The following is a 17,445-nucleotide window of genomic DNA, read 5'->3' on the forward strand; positions in this document are numbered from 1 at the left end:
TTCGCGAGCGAAAAAAAAATAAAAAAATAGCAACCACTCACCACCTCCACGTCACACAGCCCGCCGCAACCTCCGACGTCCCTCCGTCCTCCGGTCGCCTTCTCTCTCCCCTCTGCACACACACAAAGCCGACTCGAAAGATGTCGACCTCTTCCCTCATCCGCGTCGCCGCTCGCGGCTCGACCACCTTCTTCCGTGCGAACCCCGTCCGCTCGACCCAGCCTTTGATGGCCCGCTCCGCCGTCCTCCTGCCCACCATCGTCGCTGGCGTCCCGGCCGCCAACAACTTCAGCACCAGCACCCGCATGCGCTCCAGCGCCCACGAGGAGGAGACCTTTGAGGAGTTCAGCGCGAGGTGAGCCATTTCCTCGACGTCAGGCTTTAGCGTGGTGGGATGTGGCGGGTTGGGACCTTCTGTTCGGGCGTGCCGTTGGGAAAGGCGGCAGTGAGCCGGGGACGATAGGGATACCCGGAATCGACCACGACATGCCACCAACGGAACCCACCACCACCACCACGACCGCCGCCCAACCCAGCCATTGAGGCCTCTATACCCCTCAATTCGCTTCCCGAACGACGTCGCTGACTTTTAACCCCAGATTCGAGAAGGAATTCGATGGCGTTCAGGACGTTTTCGAGCTTCAGGTTAGCATGCTTACCCGCTCCCCCGGCTGCATCGAAATTCCTCGGGATCTGAATCTAGTTTCGGGCCCCAAAGTGGTCTGATGGGAGGAACACACGAGGCTGACTCTTGCACCGCACAACCACAGCGCAACCTCAACAACGCCTTCGCCTACGACTTGGTTCCCTCCCCCGCCGTCGTCACCGCCGCCCTGAAGGCTGCCCGCCGCGTCAACGACTTTGCTACCGCCGTCCGCATCTTTGAGGGTACGTGATTGTCCCGCGCTTATGAGATTCGATTTTCCCGCATCGCACTTCCGCACGCCCCCCAAAAAGGCTCTGCAAGCAATTGAAACACGATCAATGCACGGCGCGAATCATGTCGAATCGGAAATCGGAAATCGCTAACCTTTTCTACTTTCTACCCGCAGGCATTAAGGCCAAGGTCGAGAACAAGGGCCAGTACGAGCAGTACCTCGAGGAGCTCAAGCCCCTGAGGGAAGAGCTCGGCGTCACTTTGAAGGAGGACATCTACCCCGAGGAGAAGAACTAAATCTTCCCATCTCGCACAACACATAACCGTTCCTCTCGCGAGAACAGGTGACGTGTGACATTCGATACCAAATCGGGCAAACAGTCGAACACAACGAACCAGAAGTCCTTGGGGCTGCGGATTGGCCAAGGCTTTAACTTGTATATTCTAGGTCGGGGGAAAGGAGCTGCTGCCGTGGTGCAGGGGAAGTGTGAAAAAGGGCAAACTGCTTAAGAGAGAGAAGCTTGCTTTTTTATGTGTGTTTGCGTGTGTGCGTGCCGCTCTGTGTGTGTGTGTGCCGCTCTGTGTGTAAGTGTGAAAGTGATAGATGGGGGAGTTCCGATCCTGGTAGTGTGATTTTGAATCAAGTCTCATGTACCATCTCACCAAAAGCCTCCTCTCACAGATATACAAACCACTACACATCTCATTTGTTCCACAAGACTAGATCTCGTCTCTGCACCGGCCGACCGCATGCAGCCGAATCTGTGGGGTAAAAAACCCGGGGCGGTGGTATGTCCCGACCGACCTCTCGGGACCATCAGAACGCAGTTCCCCCTCGCGTGCTGGGCAGAAATGTGGGCAGACCGCAAGCAATCTACATTTTCCCCGCGAAGTTCAATGCTTGGGAAAGGGGCAAGTTTCCGATACACTTCAACTCGGCCCCACGAACGATGTCACGCGTGGTAATCATGCCATCAGGCGTCATCGATATCACCTTGTGAGACAACATCCAGCAAACACAGATATCGCAAAGAGCCCTTTCTTTCTCTTTCTACCAGGGAAAAAAACCTCTAGCTCATCGGAACCTAAGTTCAACTCGTAAAAAATACAATAACCCGTCCCTCATTGAAGGGTATCATGCTTGCAAAGGCCATCTCGCGGACCCCCCATCTGTTCTCTTTCCCTTCTAAACAAATCAATACTCACAATCTCACATCGTGCTGGCTTGCTTTCCCATCTGACAGCAATCTCACTCTCTAAGGTGGTTGAACCTGTGGTTGTTCGACGGCAAGAACTGCATGCCAGGCACGGGCGTGCTCCCCGTGCCCGAAGACTCGTACGGAACGGGCGAGGTTCCCCTACTAGCCGAACCTCCAGCCGTGCGCGGCGCCCTAGGGCTCATCATGCCGAGACGCGGGCTTCGGGGAACGCTCTGCTGGCGCGTCTCCCTGCGGCCGTTCTTGAGCGTACGGAGCTCCTTCTCCACGCGTGCGAGCTCCTTCTCGCGGTCCCGGCTGATGGCCTGGGTCTCGGCGATTTGCCGCTGCATCTCCTTGACCTGCTCCTTGGAGTTGATGTCCTGGATCTGCGCGAGGCTGCCGGCCGCCTGCTTGTGGAACTCGGCAACCTGCTCCTTGAGCTCCTTGTTCTCCCGGGACAGCTCACTGTTAGCGTGGTTGGCCGTCTGGTAGGCGTCTCGCGCGTAGCTGAGCTCGCCGTCGCGGCTCTCGAGCTTCTTTTCCAGATCGGCTATTTTTGCGAGAGATTTCTCGAGCTCGTCCGTCTTTTGCTTAAACACCTCCGTTGCCACTGTGCCGGCGTCGACCAGCGCTTCGTCGAGAGTTGCAGACTTCTTCCTGAGCTCTTCCTCGAGCTTCTGTACCTTGTTCTGCCAGGTTTGGCTCTTCTTGAGAGCCTTTTCCTCGGTCTGCTTGGCCGCATCTCGCTCTGCCTCAAATTGACTACGTTCTTTCAGCGCAGCCATGTGTTTCTCCTGAATAATATTAATGGTCTTGTCATGACTCTTGACCCTCTTTGACAGGCCGTTCACATGCTTGCGCAAGTTTGCCTCTAGAGTCGTCTTTTCTGCTAATTGATACTCGAGCTCAGAGATCTGGATCATGGTTAGCGCCTTGTACTGTGAGACCGAATGATCATACAATACCTTTGTGGTCAACGAGTCGAGATGGTCCTGCGTCGTGCGGACCTGTACGTGGGTTGGGTTGGGGTTCAGGTGGCCGCGGACCGCGTCGTCGATGCTACCGCCATCTCGACCTGGGGAAGGGCTCACGCGCAGGCGCTTTGTGACCTCTTGGGGTCCATCATCCTGGAATACACATCAGTGGCTGAGAATCTCTGAGTAAAGGGCGTCCTACCGCTTTCCGCTTTCGACTTGTCAGCTCCTCAGCCGTTGGGGGCATCTGGCTTTGGTGTTGGCTGTCGGAGTAAAGATCGAGAACTGCAGTCGGGACGGGCTCGGGCTCCCAGCCAAAGTTGGGCTCCGGATCAATAACTTGGTTAGCGAAATGAGCCGTGAGTCCATCAATCATCTCTCCCTGTTCATCATTACTAATGAGACCCCGGGACTGGAACATGGCAATGAGCAGAGCATTCGTGCGATCTAGTTCGCTCATTTCGTCCCCCAACATCGGTTCGAGATGCTCGACTGAGTATGTAGTCATCAGCCTAATCAGCATAGGTTTCCTGCCGTTCATTTGGGCCCAGCGGCTCAGTACATCAGTCCTCATGATGCCGCCGTCGAAACCAATGACGACGTCAAAGTCGCTCAAATCATCCACGAGAGTCTGTTCCGTGTGCATAAGCACAACGTTCAGAGAATGTTCGTCGTCGCTTTCAAGCTCGTGCAAGCCCTTCAAAGAGTACGCAATATCGCTGGTACCAATGATGGCCTCAAGGTAACCCATGATGGTAATGTCGCGCACAACAATGAGCACCTTCTTGTGGCTTGTCTGGAGCCTCTCCAGGAACCGTCCGACGAAGAAGTACTTGCTATTGGTCCCCATGGCGTGCTTCTTGAGATCTTCCGCTGCTAGCGCGTCAATGGTACCACTGTCGAGAGGCGCAGGGAGGTCGCAGATATCACGCAGCTGGTCCAGAAGCCTTCCGATGGCGCTCACCAGCGTCTCATCTGGCAAAGCCTCGCCAGATCGACAGAGTCTGTTGAACTGCTCGATCTCGTTCTTGTAGACGGTGATTGTGCTCAGGTAGAGAGGGCGGATGTTCGCTGGGAAGGTGACGGTAACAAGGTATTCGCTTTGGTCCATCGACGTTGGGGGCCCAGATCGATACTGTTCGACATCCGGGGATGATGCTGTGCTCTTCGCTGTGGCCGTATCCTCTGCAGGTAGAATGCTCAACGGCGCATCATCTAGCTGATGCAGTGCGGTTAGAGGATCATCCGGCTCGATTGAGCGACTAATGTCTGACGGAGAGATCGTCATGGGTAGTTGCTGTGCGGTCTCAGCAGCCATAAGATTGCCAGAGAAGATGTCCCCCGGGTTAGCCGTCGGTGGATGCTCGCTAGCTGGCGCTTGGATGGCGGGCTGAACGGGTGCGCTGGTCAGAACCGGCAATTCTGATGAAGATGTGGCAGTTCCTCCCATGTGCCAATCTGTGGAAATAGGGGGCTGAGAGTTGATCTGAAGAGACGGATTTTCCATGGTCATCGAGAAATCATGTGTGTCCGTTTGTCCCGTCGCCACGCTACCGTTCCCATCAAGCTGTCCTAAATGCTCCCCAGAGTCATCGCCCAAGTCACCGCTCATGGCCGCCTCTTGCATCTTCAGCAACTCCTCAATGGCCGACATCGGCTCACCCGTGGACGCCATGGCTGCAGGAAGACTGGATTGTCGGTTAGATCCCACGACCGGTGCTGGTGCTGAGTCGCTGTTGGACGGAGGAAGAGATCTCCTTTCAACGCAGGTGCGGAAACTTTCTTCCAGCGACTGGCGGCGTCGGTTATGCCGCAGATGTGCGAGCAGACGACCAGAAGGCGTTGTTGACACGCTTCTGTGCGATAATGCGTCCGAAGCCGACAAAGAGCTATCGATGCAGAGATGTCGTTGCTGTGGCTTGCGGCGAACCGTATCAGGAATGAACTCTTCCTCGGTCAGACCGCTAACCGAACCAATTTGGCTTGCTGAGATTTGAGGCAAAGGCACGACCCGTTGAGCGTGCTGCGTGTTAATACTGTCGCCCTGAAAATCAGATACAGTAATTTGCGCCGGATCAAATTGGTAGGCTGTTTGCGAAATCCGCTGGCCTGAGCCACCACTGGTACCTGTAGTTCTATTCTCTTGTGATGAAGAAGATTCAGAAGACGACGGTGAGTCAAAGTCAAAAGCTGGCTGGGTCAGAAAGACGGGGGCTCCGGATGATTGGGATTCCTGGTGTCTTGCTCCGGATGACCTCGATGATTGATCCGCGCCGTTGTGTCCAGAAAGGCTGTCAACTTGATGTGACGGTATAGACGCGTCGGAAAAAGATGCCGGTACTGATTCCTGCTCCTGAACAAGTTGAGCGGCAGCTTGGGCTGCCAACAATGCCGAGTCTTGAGATGCAGAACGCGATCTTCTAGGAGCAGCAGATTCTGAATTCGGCAGTTGGCTCTCCGGAATGGATGGAAGGGTGTTTGGTATCACCAGGTGCTGGCTTTGGCTTGGAAAGTACTGCGTGAAGAAGACAGGGTCTGAAAAGACTGGATCCTCCTGGCGGTGCTGGGAGATTTCCGAATGACTACCTTGCAAAGAGCTTTGTTTAAGAGCGTCTTGAGAAGGACGACCAGAGGGTGCACACGAGAGGCGCGTGTGAGATTCGCTAGTCTTACTGAGAGAAGTCCCGACGCTGGACTGCCTTTGTGAATCTGCAATCTCACGGTCTGAAATAATCTCACCCCGGTTAGTGATCGGCGCGATTGTTGAGGCAGCAAATTGAGATTCTTGGCTGTCAGGCCCTGAGTAGTCCTGTGAGTCGGGAATGGTCCTTTGGCTGAGATTCTCTGTGAGCAGCACCTGATTATCCTCGTCTTCTTGTGTAGAGATGGGCTGTGAACCATGCGAAGTTGAACCTTGAGAACCTGAGACACTGAGGTATTCGGTAGGGTCAAACTCTACTTTGGAGGGAATTGCGACAAAGATGTTACTCGGTGCTTCGAGAAGAATGTCCGAGGCAGCATCCGTGTCGAACTCGGAGCCGAATGAAAGCAGCGACGGCGGCTCACTGCAATGTCGCTTAGAGAGATCGTTTTCGTCCTCCTCTGAGTCTTCAATTTGAGAGTTTTCGGATTCCTCTGCAAAACGCTCACTATGAAGTCGCTTGCGCCGATGAGGCGGCCGAATAGGTTGGCTACTGCCAGGGGTACTGACAGTTGGAGAATGCGATGATGCGCCTTGGTCCTCTGCTCCCTCCTCCCGTTCGCGTTGTGATTCTGGCTCTTCAGAGCCCGTCACGTATTGAGTGTACGCCTCTTCCTGCTTCTTCTTCCAATCAAAGATCGCCTTGGACGTCACGTCCTTGCTTGGAGCCTGTTTGGTTGTTAGAACGGACCGAAACACAATGGCGCGACTGTACTTGCCCAAGATGGAGGGAAGCGTTCGCCCGTTTTCTTATCGTCGTCCCAGTCGATCAGGTACTCGATGGTTCCCCCGTACTGTCTCTGATCAAGAATATTCTTGATCGTGTACCACTTTGGCTCGTTAGGCTCTCGGGGTTTCTTGCGTTGTTGTTTCGAACTTCGGCGGGCACCACTCGGCATTGACAGATCGCGGACCACCTCCGAGAAGGTGGTGTTTGTGTTGCTAGGGGTTCTGTTTGCGCGTCGGCTTTGGCGTGGAGGTGTCCATGTATGTCGCGCGTAGTCACAAAGTGTGTCGCAGGCGGTGAGGAAGGCGATCGGTCGCTTTGAGGACCTAGCCGGGTCGCAGACGAGGCTGATAACCGATACTCTAAGCTCTCGAAGCTCGCGCCGCTCGGGCAACAGGATGACAGTGGTTCCACGGTCAGCCTGCCGTGGCTAGTGACACCAGCCCCATTCTGGTCCAATCAAACGACGCCTCTCGCTCTGGCCCCACTCCAGGAACACGCTTCACCTGCAGCCTCGCTCAACAGACGCGCACGAGCCAAGCAAGCGTCGTCTAGACAGGTGGGAAGCTTCACTTAGACCTGGATGCCGTCAAGCCAACCGAATCGCGCTGCACAATAGTTGGCGAGATACTTCGTCGTCTTGGATATTCGCTCTTCAAATGAACTCAAGAATGCTTCAAGGCTCTTTCCACGCATCACGAGGCATGCAATGCCTCTTTTAAACACATTGATCTACGCAAGAACAGGGCTCATTAAACCATTCAATATGTTCACTGGTGACCCAGTGCTATTTACTCCATGTGGAGTGGTTCCCAGCCATAAAGGCCGGGTCCCGGGTTAGCCCCAGGCTTCATCAGCACAGCGCTGAGTCGGATCGTCGTCGATATCTCTTATACCATAAACCACATCATGCCTCTTTTGCTTTAGATGTACATGAGTCCCTGAAGACTCCTTTTAGCCTGCGCCCAGCGAAATCCAGACCCAACTTTTGTCATCACCCTTCATACGTATCCCTTGCGAGCGCCCTGGAAGAAGAAGCGCACAATGAAGACCTGCAGAGCTCCCATCAACACAATCAATGCGCACTGTATCATGCTGAAGTTGATGATGCGCGACTCGGTGCTGCGGACGGTGCTGAAGTTTCGGTTCTCTCTGGTGCGGAAGTACTTTTGGCCCCTGGAAATGGTCGACAGTTGGCCAGAAAGCTTGAAGATGGTCTCCTCGAGAGTAGTGTGCTGTTCCTGAGAGGCACCCTGCTTGGAGGGGAGCTGAGCGCGAACCTCGTTCTCGACCTGCATCAAAATGGATGGTAAGCATGCTGTGGCATCATTGCTGGGTTGGGCACGCAACGTACGGCGATCTCGAAGTCGACAAACTTCTCGGCAAATGTACTCATCTCGTTGTTGAAGCAGAACTCATAGTCGCCGATTTGCTGGGCAGTGAAGACAAAGTCGCCCTGACGCTCCTTGGATCCATCGAGAATGACCTTGTTGCCCGGTCCCGTCACAACGTAGTCGATATCAAAAGAACCACCGGATTGGACCTGCATCAAGAGAATTAGAGCATTGTCATGGTTGAATGCATGCTTGGTGGTGTCGACGTACGGCGAAGTAGAAGGCCACCTTCTCGTTCTCCTTCTGGGTCTTGGCGTAGAAGCACGCCTTCTCATTGGCATGGATCTTGTAGGTCAATGCCGTGGCGGCAACCTGAGAAACGAAGCAGGCAAAAAGCCCGCAGGCAACAGCGGATAACCTCATGATGTTGTGGGTGGGAGCCTCGTGCGCGCGTGAGGGTATCTCGATCGATCGACTCTGGAGCTGGCTGGGTATTCAGGACAAGCTGTCGCCAAAAAGGTCACCACGAACGGGCCACGATTGAAAGTTCGGCGCGGAAAATTGGCGCCCGCCAGATGTAAGGTAGCCCCTTGGATGTGTGCACGGACCATTCAACGACAGGAGCAACTGCCAGCGGCCTGCAGCAGCACCGGAGCTTGAGGTGCTGGGTCGCTAGAGAGGGCCTAGAAGGTAGGTACGTGTCCCCACCGGCCCAGACGCTGTAAGGAACCTCGCTGCGGGAAGGTAAGGTGGCCCCATCAGAGCTCCTCAGCTCCTTTCCGCTTCTCACCAGCCACGCTCACATGTTCTCAGGCGCTGAGGTTTCCCCTAAAAAGTGGCTTGTTATCGCAGCGTTGGTGTTTCAGCCCGTATGGAGCCTTCATTAATCAGTGACCTCATCTCGCTGCTAACTGAAGCTGCCCTGTCACGTCACGTCCGTGGACCCGTCTAGCAGAGAGCTTCTTTACCTCCCTGAAGGCAGCATCGCGACTCCTTCTTTCCTCTATCAAACTTTCTTCCCACTTCGTCAGCGGGCAGGTGCTGGGTTGCACCTTCTCCTTGTGCCAGCAATTCCTCCGAACAATTTCATCCAATATCTACCTTTCCAACGTCCATCTTCTTTTTGCATGAACCGACCAGCATCTACCAATTCACATCTGCCCACCGAACGGATCTTTCGGACACCATGGGGACTCAAGCGCAAATCGCCTTCAATTCCTCGGTCGCCCTGAGAGCCGTGTCGTACGTCTTTCTTCGATGGGTGAGTTTTCCAAATGCCTTCATTATAAAATTGCTTTTGAAATCGATTGCTGACCATTGGATGCACCTGCAGTTTCCAGGACCAGTAAGTTCCACTTATTATCGGCAAGCTCCCCTGGCTTGGCAGAGTATGCTGATCATTATTTAGGCGGCTGTTCCTCTGAGCATTTACACATTGTTTGTTGTGTATGTGCCTTCATTCATTTCGGGCTATTTTTCAGAGCCCAAGTATGACGTCGTGGAAGACGATGTCGATGTCTCGGTGAAGGAGGCTTTGGTGCAAGACGAGAACGAAGACGGCAAAGATGAACAAGCGGTCGCTGAAGAGATCCGAATTGAGGAGACCATCGTCGTGAAGGAAAGGTCACGACCTTGGGTTACTCTTCTGGCCGGCTCACCCAGCCCGAGCAGCCCTATCTTGTCAATCTTGACGTTCCTCATCAACGCCGTGTTGATTGCCATGACCACCGACTTCTTGTTTCGCGTTCGGCAGTACCACCCGGTCGAGGACCTCTCATTCGTGCGCCTGGGCTATGTTTCCCCCTCGGAAGCCAAGTTCGTCTTGCGCGAGCCCGATCAAGCCAAGATGCCGGTTACCATTGAGATTCACATCAAGGACCCCCAGCCTCCTTTCGACAACCCCCTGTGGCAGATTGGCGGCGGCTTGAGGTACACCGACAACACCACTGACTTCACAGCTACTCTGACCGTCCCCTTGAAGCATTCGCAACAGAGAACCTACGAGTGGAGGACTTCAAACAACCACAGCGGAGAGTTCGTCGCTCCTCCCAAGCCGGGTCAGATGTCAGCTTTTGCCGACAACAAGTTCACTTTCCTCTCGACTTCGTGCATCCTTCCTCGTTTCCCATACAACCCTCTCGAGCATCCTTTGGCCATCCCAGGAATGCGCCACCTCGCCAACATCTTGCCAAAGCTGCAGGCCCAGTTCATGCTGTTCCTCGGTGACTTCATCTACATCGACGTTCCCAAGCGCCAGGGAAAGCATGAGGAAGACTATCGCCAGAAGTACCGCCACGTGTATGCATCCCCCGATTGGGCTCCAGTTGGGCAGAACCTCAGCTGGATTCACGTCCTCGATGACCACGAAATTGGAAACGATTGGGACCTGAACACCACTGGTGTCTACCGGGCCGCCATTGAGCCTTGGCACCACTACCAGGAGCTCGCCAATCCCCCTCCTGCTCGCGTTGCGGGCACTACGAACCTGCGCAGAGAGGGTGCAACTTATTTTGACTTCGTGCAAGGCCCGGCTTCTTTCTTCTTGCTCGATACGCGCTCTTACCGATCCACCAACTCCTTGCCTTTCGATCATCCGGAAAAGACCATGTTGGGCGCCCAGCAGCTGGAGGACTTCATTGACTGGCTAAACCGTCCTGAGCCTAAGGGCGTCAAGTGGAAGATTGTCGCCTCTTCGATTCCTCTCACCAAGAATTGGCCGGTCAACACTCGGGATACCTGGGGTGGTTTCCTTGTCGAGAGACGCAAGGTACTGGAGGCAATGTGGGATGCTGGAGCACGGGGCGTCGGTGTCGTGGTTGTGTCCGGTGACCGGCACGAATTCGCAGCAACCAAGTTCCCTCCACCAGCCGGCGGAAGGTGGCCTGAGACGGCTACCGCCTACGAGTTCTCCTGCAGTCCTCTCAATCAATTCGCTTCGCCATTGCCGACTTACAGACAGTACGATGATGAGGACGTAGCGCTGAAGTAAGTGTCACTATATTTCGCTCATTACTTTGACTAATTACCCCTAGGTACGTTCACTCTGGCAACTCCAAGTTCGGCTCTCTTACTATCGAGAACTTGGCCGAGGGTGCGCAAAGCAGTTTGAAGTACAGCTTGTTCGTCGATGGCGAGGAGACTTGGAACACGATGATCTTGGCACCTCCTGTTGTCGATGGCGACACGTCGTCTTCCTTTTGGAGTAAGCTGAAGGGCAATTAGACGCCTAGAATACTCAAGTTTTGATCGGCAGTTGATCGAGTATAGATAGAGAATGAAATTCAGAATGGTTTCACAGGCAAGTCGATTGAGAACCAGACTCGACGTTAATGAGAGTTAAGCGCCATGGGTGGAATTGAACTGCTGTTGATGAAGGTGAAAGCGCAAGCGCTCTGCCCACATACACGCTGAACTGCCATAGAGATGACAACACATCTCAGTACATCCCGCCGAACGACGCAAAAGATGCCGGTGGGAGAGAGTAGAGGAAGGTGTAAGCGATGGTTACAGTTGCCCGTTCAAGTTTAGGAGTGATGCGGCCCCAGCGTGATGACAAATGCGAGCGCTTGCGCTTGCGCTTTCACTTCCCACTCACTGCCGCGGTCAAACCCGGCAGGTACAAGCCGTTTGCATGGCGGAAATTCAGTCTCATGGCGACTTGTCTTCCTCTCATCGAATTTCTTATGCCTGTCTGACAGCAGTTTACCGAGGGTTTGCGATGGCAGACGACGCCGCGGGGGTGTCAACTCCTTACGGTGGAACTTACAAACGGCCCCTGAGGACGAGAACACGTTCGGGATGGTATGTAAGACACGCTATTGGCCCTATGAGAATTCGCAATTGAACCAGATTCAGTCTTCCATGCCGGAGTAGAAAGCGGAAGTGTGAGTGGGAGTTGATCCTTGGCAGATGTTGAATCAAGTGGCTGACTGCCGAAGAAGGCGATGGGGCCCGTCCCAGATGTCGAAATTGCGAGTTCCGAGGAGACGGATGCGCATGGGGCGTCAAAGTCTCCTTTCACCCGTCGCGAGCGCTTACCCTTTCTGCTGAAGACGAAGCCAGTCTGCTCGACGTTGAACAGCAGAGGCGGGCCGATAACACAGAACAAGCAGATGCGGACGAGCCACATCAAGTACGTTTCGTCTTTTGCTAGCACCCTTTCATAAGGGCTTTACACCTATTCACATACTTTATCAATAGTTCGTCGATGACACGAACGGCATCGTAGAATTCTTCGAGGGTGATTACGTGACACCATCGTCACCAATCTCTGACGTCGACGACCCTGTTATTAACCATGAAGCCGAATCGCAAACTGATACCGAGTTACACACAGTACCTTTTGTAGAATCTTCAACTCCAGATGATCAGAACTTGGTTCAGGGCTCATGGAAAGCAGCAGAAGAGGCCCCTGGCCTAAACGCGCACGCGCAACAACAGATTCTGCCCCTCATCACGGCAGACACTGGCGCACACCAAGCCCCAGCGTTGCATGCCGAAACGGTCGTATCGTACACGGCACCCTTTTCTCTAGGCCAAGCAATATTCTCAGATGCAGCACCACTGCCAGATCTCGACCTACCCGTATCCAAGACCGAGCAAGCTCTCCTCATGACGGCTTACCTTCGTGAAACCGGCACGTGGTGTGAAACTACCGATTCTGAAAAGCACTTTACTGTCAAAAGCATTCACTCCATGATGGAGTCTAGGGCGTTCGTAGCTGCCGCTCTGGCCCTTTCTTCACGCCAGGTCGACACACTGAGAGGCAGGCAAAGACAGACTGCCTTGGAGTTGTATCAGTACACCATCCGACTTTTGATTTATCAAGATCCGTCGGAAGCCGACACCTCCATCTTGGCGACATGTACGCTCCTGTGTGTATACGAGATGATGGCTTCCAGTGTCTCGGAATGGAGGCGCCACCTGAACGTATGTGGTTCTCGAGAACCATCTGACATCTGCTAAAGCTCGTCCAGGGATGCGCCGGGTTACTGAAAAGCCGTAACTGGAAAGGATGCAGTAAAGGAATCATCAAGTCATGTTTTTGGGCTTTTGCCAGGATCGGTACGTGGCTCTGTAACCTCCAACAAGCCACATTGCTCACAGTTCGAAAGACATCTGGGCAGCCTTCATCATTGGGCAGACGACTCTGCTTTCTACAACATGTTGGGTCGAGAACGATTCTATTCCGGCGGTATCCGCAGCTGCCGCTGCAAGCGGCGACATTGACGATTATTGCAACCTAGCCATATTGATATTCGCCAAGATCATCAACCTGATTGCTCACAACCCACCCTCGCCCAGGATTTCAGCGGCTCATAGAGTGACCATGACTGAAGATCTGTGGAAAGATTTGAGTATTTGGTGGAAATTTCGACCGAGAGATGTATGCCCGCTTTTGAGGGAAGAGCCTCGAGGGAGTGGGAACCCATTTCCCACTGTAGTATTCACTACGTCGGCCGCAAGTAAGTTTCGGCTCATCATTGCAGATTTGATGCTTGAAGCTGACATTGATGAGTATGCGGCAACACATTCTTCCATGCAGGCTCGATTCTCTTACTCGAGACTGGTATTGTCAGTTCAAGTTCGACAGAAAAGGAGTTGGTTAGTTCAGCCCCCTCCCCGTGTTTTAACCCGTTGGGCGTTATGGGCTGACCCCCTTTAGTCTGATCCGATATGGCATGCTAGGGAATTGGGCGGGTTATCAATCTCAAATGACTCCCAGTAAGTTGACACATGGATACTCGGTGACCAAGACTGAAGTCTCATGAAATAGCGCCAACTGGGTGAACCACTTGCAGCCCCTTTTCATCGCGGGCCGGGCACTTGCCAACACCTCCCGCTGGGGAGGACATCTGCTAGAAACACAGCCAGCTGACACTTACGACGACTGTTTTGAAAATGGCGAGGAGTACGCTCTGGAGAAACTGGCATTGCTAAAGCAACTGGCCAGAATCGAGAAGGAAACAGGTTGGAAGACATCCGACAGATCTGCAGAGTTGCGAAGGCTCTGGGGGTTCGCATGATGAGATTCGATTCAAAGCCAATCACTCCTAACAACAGCGTGTGTGCCATCAGTACATACATAGGAGAGGAGATCCGAACCACAGGTGGCATCAATATGGCCGTTGTCCCCAAATCCAAAAGTAATCCAGCCCAACCTGAACACCCCTCTCGTCCACGTCTCTCCTGATGTCCCTCTCGATCCGACTGATATCTCCCGAATCCTTGATCGTCTCGGCGCCGCCGTCCTGTATCACCGCCGCCAGCGACGGCCTGACAAGCTTCTGAATGGCAGCGGTCGCGTTCTCCTGCAACCCCTTGTCCGCAGCCCACGAGCTCCAGATCTTCTGCTCGCAGTTCTGCAGCCCGGCGTTTTCGAACTTTTGGGAGAGGCCAGAGGGCATACTGTCGGTTCGTCAGCGAGACAGCTCCTCAACCGCAGGAGGGGACACAACTTACAAAGGATCCCTCCCGATCCGCGCGCCATGCCTCATGATCGCCCACCACCACTCGTCATACGCCTTGCTCGGCGGATACGCCCGTATGAACAGGTCCGCCGTGTCCTCCCACAATACCCAGCCCCCGGGCCGGACCAGCTCGACCAGGTTCCCCACCGCGACGTCCCAGTCGTCCGTCTTCAGCCCCAGCGCCAGCAGCCGCACATGCACGAGGTCGAACGTGCCCCGCGCGTCCTCGGGGAAGCGCTCCAGCACGTCGTGGACGCGGAAATCCAGGCTCGGCTGTTGCGGCCGGAGCGGCGGCGACACCGGCGGCGGGGGGATTGGCGGCGTCGGCGGGCGCGGGGGGAACTTGAGCGGGTCGATGTCGAAGCCGATCAGCTCCGCGCGCGGGGGAAGGATCTCCGTTAGGGACGCCAGCCAGACGCCGCTTCCTGTCGCGACGTCGGCGACGCGGGGACGCTCTTTTGAGAGGATGTGCTTGAGGATTTGGGGGGGCAGGACGTCGCCGGTGAGGGGGGTCCAGAGGTTGAAGTGATTGAAGGCGAGGCGCTCGAGCTCGGCGTCGAGGTCGCCGCGGTTGAGGTTATAGATTGTGTCTGTCCAGGAGGACGGCGCTTCTTCAGCCATCTTTTCGCGCTTCGATCGCCGAGGTGTGCTCGCTCTGTTTTGGTGTATCGTGTGAAGGGGTCTGGTAGCTTTGGATCACTCTGAATGACACATTGGGTGACATGAAGAAGACAGCGTTGCTTTGAGACGATAGTCGGATCTATAAGAGCTCACAGACGGGGTGGTTGCTGATGACGAAACCCCCCTCCTACCGACGCGACCGAACCTACTATTCCCCCTCCATCCATTCTGTGGTATAGCATGTAGGTTCGCGGAAGTTCCATGGCCAAGAGATGTCATGGTTGGATAGCTCATGCGCACGAGACCAGGCACTCCCTGGGGCGCTCGAGCTTCCAAGGACCCGGGCCTCCACGCAGCTCAGCCCCCTTTCTTACATCGGACGACAACTGCGCGTGACTTTGACGTTTCCCCTCATTCTTAGGCACAACGTCAAACGAACAGGAGTTGTGGAATTGAGTTCATGTGAAGGAGCTTGAGGTCTGAGCTGTGGGCTTGTGTAACGATGAAATGTTCGAGGAGTTCGTATGCAGAAGTTTCTTCGGGCCCAGGAACTGACTGCGTTCCTTTGGATGAGAATGAGCCATGATTAGACAAGATGACATTGCAATGCGGCGAGCTCTGGTAGTTACACGAAGGGTTTGCTCACATTCGAAATATCTCAAGTCAATAACGCTAGGAATGTCTTATTTGCACGGACAATTCTGAGGTTTACTTGTTGAAGAACATCCATCGACTAAAGAAAGAAGCTCATTGTAATCAAATATTCTAGCTCAACAATTTGCCTACTCATCACGGTTAGTCATCCAGGAAATTCTACCCATACAGTTCTTGTCACCTACATTTTTTATAAAGCTCATTTGAGAAAAGTTCCTAGAAAGCTCTGTCTTCTGGGCAGTGCTGGATGTTTGAGGAAGACCATGTACCACTGGCACATCATCTGGAGCAGGCATATTTTGCCGGCTTGGGGCTGCCTGACAAACCTGCGGAGGCGACGATGGAGCAGACACTGGTGGATATCCATCTCCCCTGTACAAAGCGTCAGGCATCATAGATACCATAGTATCTGGCGCATTGAATTCATCTTGTCTCCTCGTTCTGCTGTTGGATCGAGAAGACCCAACATGCGCCTTACGCTGACTAGGTTGCTTGTTGATGTTAAGCGGTTTGACCTGCATTGCAGTCAGTTACGGACTCCCCTGAATCTCAACCCAAATTGAAACAACTCACCGTCATGGCTATCCTAGTTGCCGAGTCAGGGGATGCTAGCAATGAAGCATCATTCTGTGCAAATGGTCTGTGATGATCTTGAGCAGGCTCCCAATGCCTTCCGCTCTGCAAGGCCTCTCCGGGAGGAGGCGAACTGCGACTCCGTCTCAAATTGTCGGAACCCTGGCGGCGACTCACTCTTCCTCTCGGCGGCGAGCCAGGGCTCTCTGAGACTTCCTGCACGGTCGACCGGACCCTAGGAGGCTGGCTTGAGGAGCGAGGAGGATGATACATCATAATCGGGGTGTTCTGGATACTGTAGTTGTAACCGCTCGTGAGAGGTGGGTATCGGTTTGCACGGCCGGGAGACGGTTGGCGGTTGCGAGATCTGTGTTGTGACGGGGGCATGTCCCTCGGTCCGTCAGGCATGGGTCTTGATTGATGGCGTCGTAAACCATCTTGATAGGCTTGTTGTTGGGTTTGCTGCTGAGCTTGTGGTTGGAAGGCCTTGTAATGACGCACAGGTTCTGGTTGTACTGGGTATGGATGAGGTTGTTGTTGTTGTGGAAGGGGCTGCTGTTGTCCAAGAGGCTGTGGTTGTGTTGGAATTCCCTGAGAATAAAGTGGTTGGAAACTCTGAGGGTGAGTGGGTTGCTGCATTGGTCGCTCTTGAAAAGGCTGCGACTGGCTCAACAACCGCTCATCCCGCTGTTTAATCTGTGCATTCTGGTGGGCTCGCTGTGCCTGTCCCGGCAGCGGCGTCGGCGGCTTCGTCTGCTCCTCCAACTTACACATCCTCTTCTCCATGTCCTCGCCCCAGCCGGGCGCTTTCGGCGCCACGTCCCGTCCCGACCGGCCCTTCAGGAACGTGCCGCGGCAGTAGCAGACCATGAGGCCCAGCAGCCAGAGGCCCATGAAGACGCTCGCGACGCCCACGAGCCCGAGGTTCACCGCCCGGGGCATGATCTTGGGCGGGCTGTTGACGCTGTAGCTGAGGGTGACAATCATGAAGATGAGGAGCCAGAGGATCATGGCGCCGGGGAGGAAGAAGAGGGTGCTGTCGGAGATGAACTTGTCTGGGTCTTCGTACGCCATCGTGGCGGGTGGAGGTGGACTTGGGTGATGTGAGGGGGTTTTCGAGAGGACAGAGAGACCGTAAGGTTGGGATGTCGAGTTGTTATCTGGATGATCTGCCGAACTTTGGAAGATATAGAATGAATACCTGCCATCATGGAACTCTTAAGCACAGAAGAAGCGAAGGAACAGGAACAGCGAATATCTTCTAGTAGGCAAAAGACTTTTCTTGAATCTATTTCAAAGTTGCTCCCTCCCGTGG

The 17,445-nt window shown here is 54.3% G+C and overlaps 5 protein-coding genes across 5 annotated transcripts; 2 read left to right on the plus strand and 3 right to left on the minus strand.

Moving 5' to 3' along the window:
* Positions 1–140: 140 nt before the first annotated feature.
* Positions 141–1,174, plus strand: CGCA056_v004608 (Cytochrome c oxidase subunit 6; the record flags this gene model as incomplete). Its single annotated transcript, XM_037319863.1, has 4 exons — positions 141–355; positions 600–645; positions 771–888; positions 1,053–1,174. 4 exons carry the CDS (start codon positions 141–143, stop codon positions 1,172–1,174), a joined length of 501 nt encoding a protein of 166 aa, XP_037181053.1.
* Positions 1,175–2,126: 952 nt separating this feature from the next.
* CGCA056_v004609 (uncharacterized protein) lies at positions 2,127–8,235 on the minus strand (the record flags this gene model as incomplete). The annotated part of the gene is made up of 6 exons (XM_037319864.1): positions 2,127–2,990; positions 3,042–3,203; positions 3,253–6,420; positions 7,486–7,770; positions 7,833–8,021; positions 8,083–8,235. The coding sequence occupies 6 exons, from the start codon at positions 8,233–8,235 to the stop codon at positions 2,127–2,129; spliced, it is 4,821 nt and encodes a 1,606-aa protein (XP_037181052.1).
* A 763-nt stretch (positions 8,236–8,998) lies between these two features.
* AMTR1-5 (Transcription activator AMTR1) lies at positions 8,999–13,838 on the plus strand (the record flags this gene model as incomplete). The annotated part of the gene is made up of 11 exons (XM_037319865.1): positions 8,999–9,073; positions 9,146–9,157; positions 9,221–10,797; positions 10,845–11,014; positions 11,865–11,944; positions 12,013–12,741; positions 12,780–12,876; positions 12,927–13,277; positions 13,358–13,416; positions 13,478–13,536; positions 13,589–13,838. 11 exons carry the CDS (start codon positions 8,999–9,001, stop codon positions 13,836–13,838), a joined length of 3,459 nt encoding a protein of 1,152 aa, XP_037182069.1.
* A 90-nt stretch (positions 13,839–13,928) lies between these two features.
* On the minus strand, positions 13,929–14,903 carry tcpN-0 (N-methyltransferase tcpN; the record flags this gene model as incomplete). The annotated part of the gene is made up of 2 exons (XM_037319866.1): positions 13,929–14,220; positions 14,275–14,903. 2 exons carry the CDS (start codon positions 14,901–14,903, stop codon positions 13,929–13,931), a joined length of 921 nt encoding a protein of 306 aa, XP_037182070.1.
* Positions 14,904–16,402: 1,499 nt separating this feature from the next.
* CGCA056_v004612 (uncharacterized protein) lies at positions 16,403–17,204 on the minus strand (the record flags this gene model as incomplete). Its single annotated transcript, XM_037319867.1, has 2 exons — positions 16,403–16,743; positions 16,901–17,204. The coding sequence occupies 2 exons, from the start codon at positions 17,202–17,204 to the stop codon at positions 16,403–16,405; spliced, it is 645 nt and encodes a 214-aa protein (XP_037182067.1).
* Between the last annotated feature and the right edge of the window lie 241 nt (positions 17,205–17,445).

This window comes from Colletotrichum aenigma (assembly GCF_013390185.1).
Source record: "Colletotrichum aenigma strain Cg56 chromosome Unknown KSG_Cg56_contig03, whole genome shotgun sequence".
In the NCBI taxonomy this organism is placed as follows: Eukaryota; Fungi; Ascomycota; class Sordariomycetes; order Glomerellales; family Glomerellaceae; genus Colletotrichum; species Colletotrichum aenigma.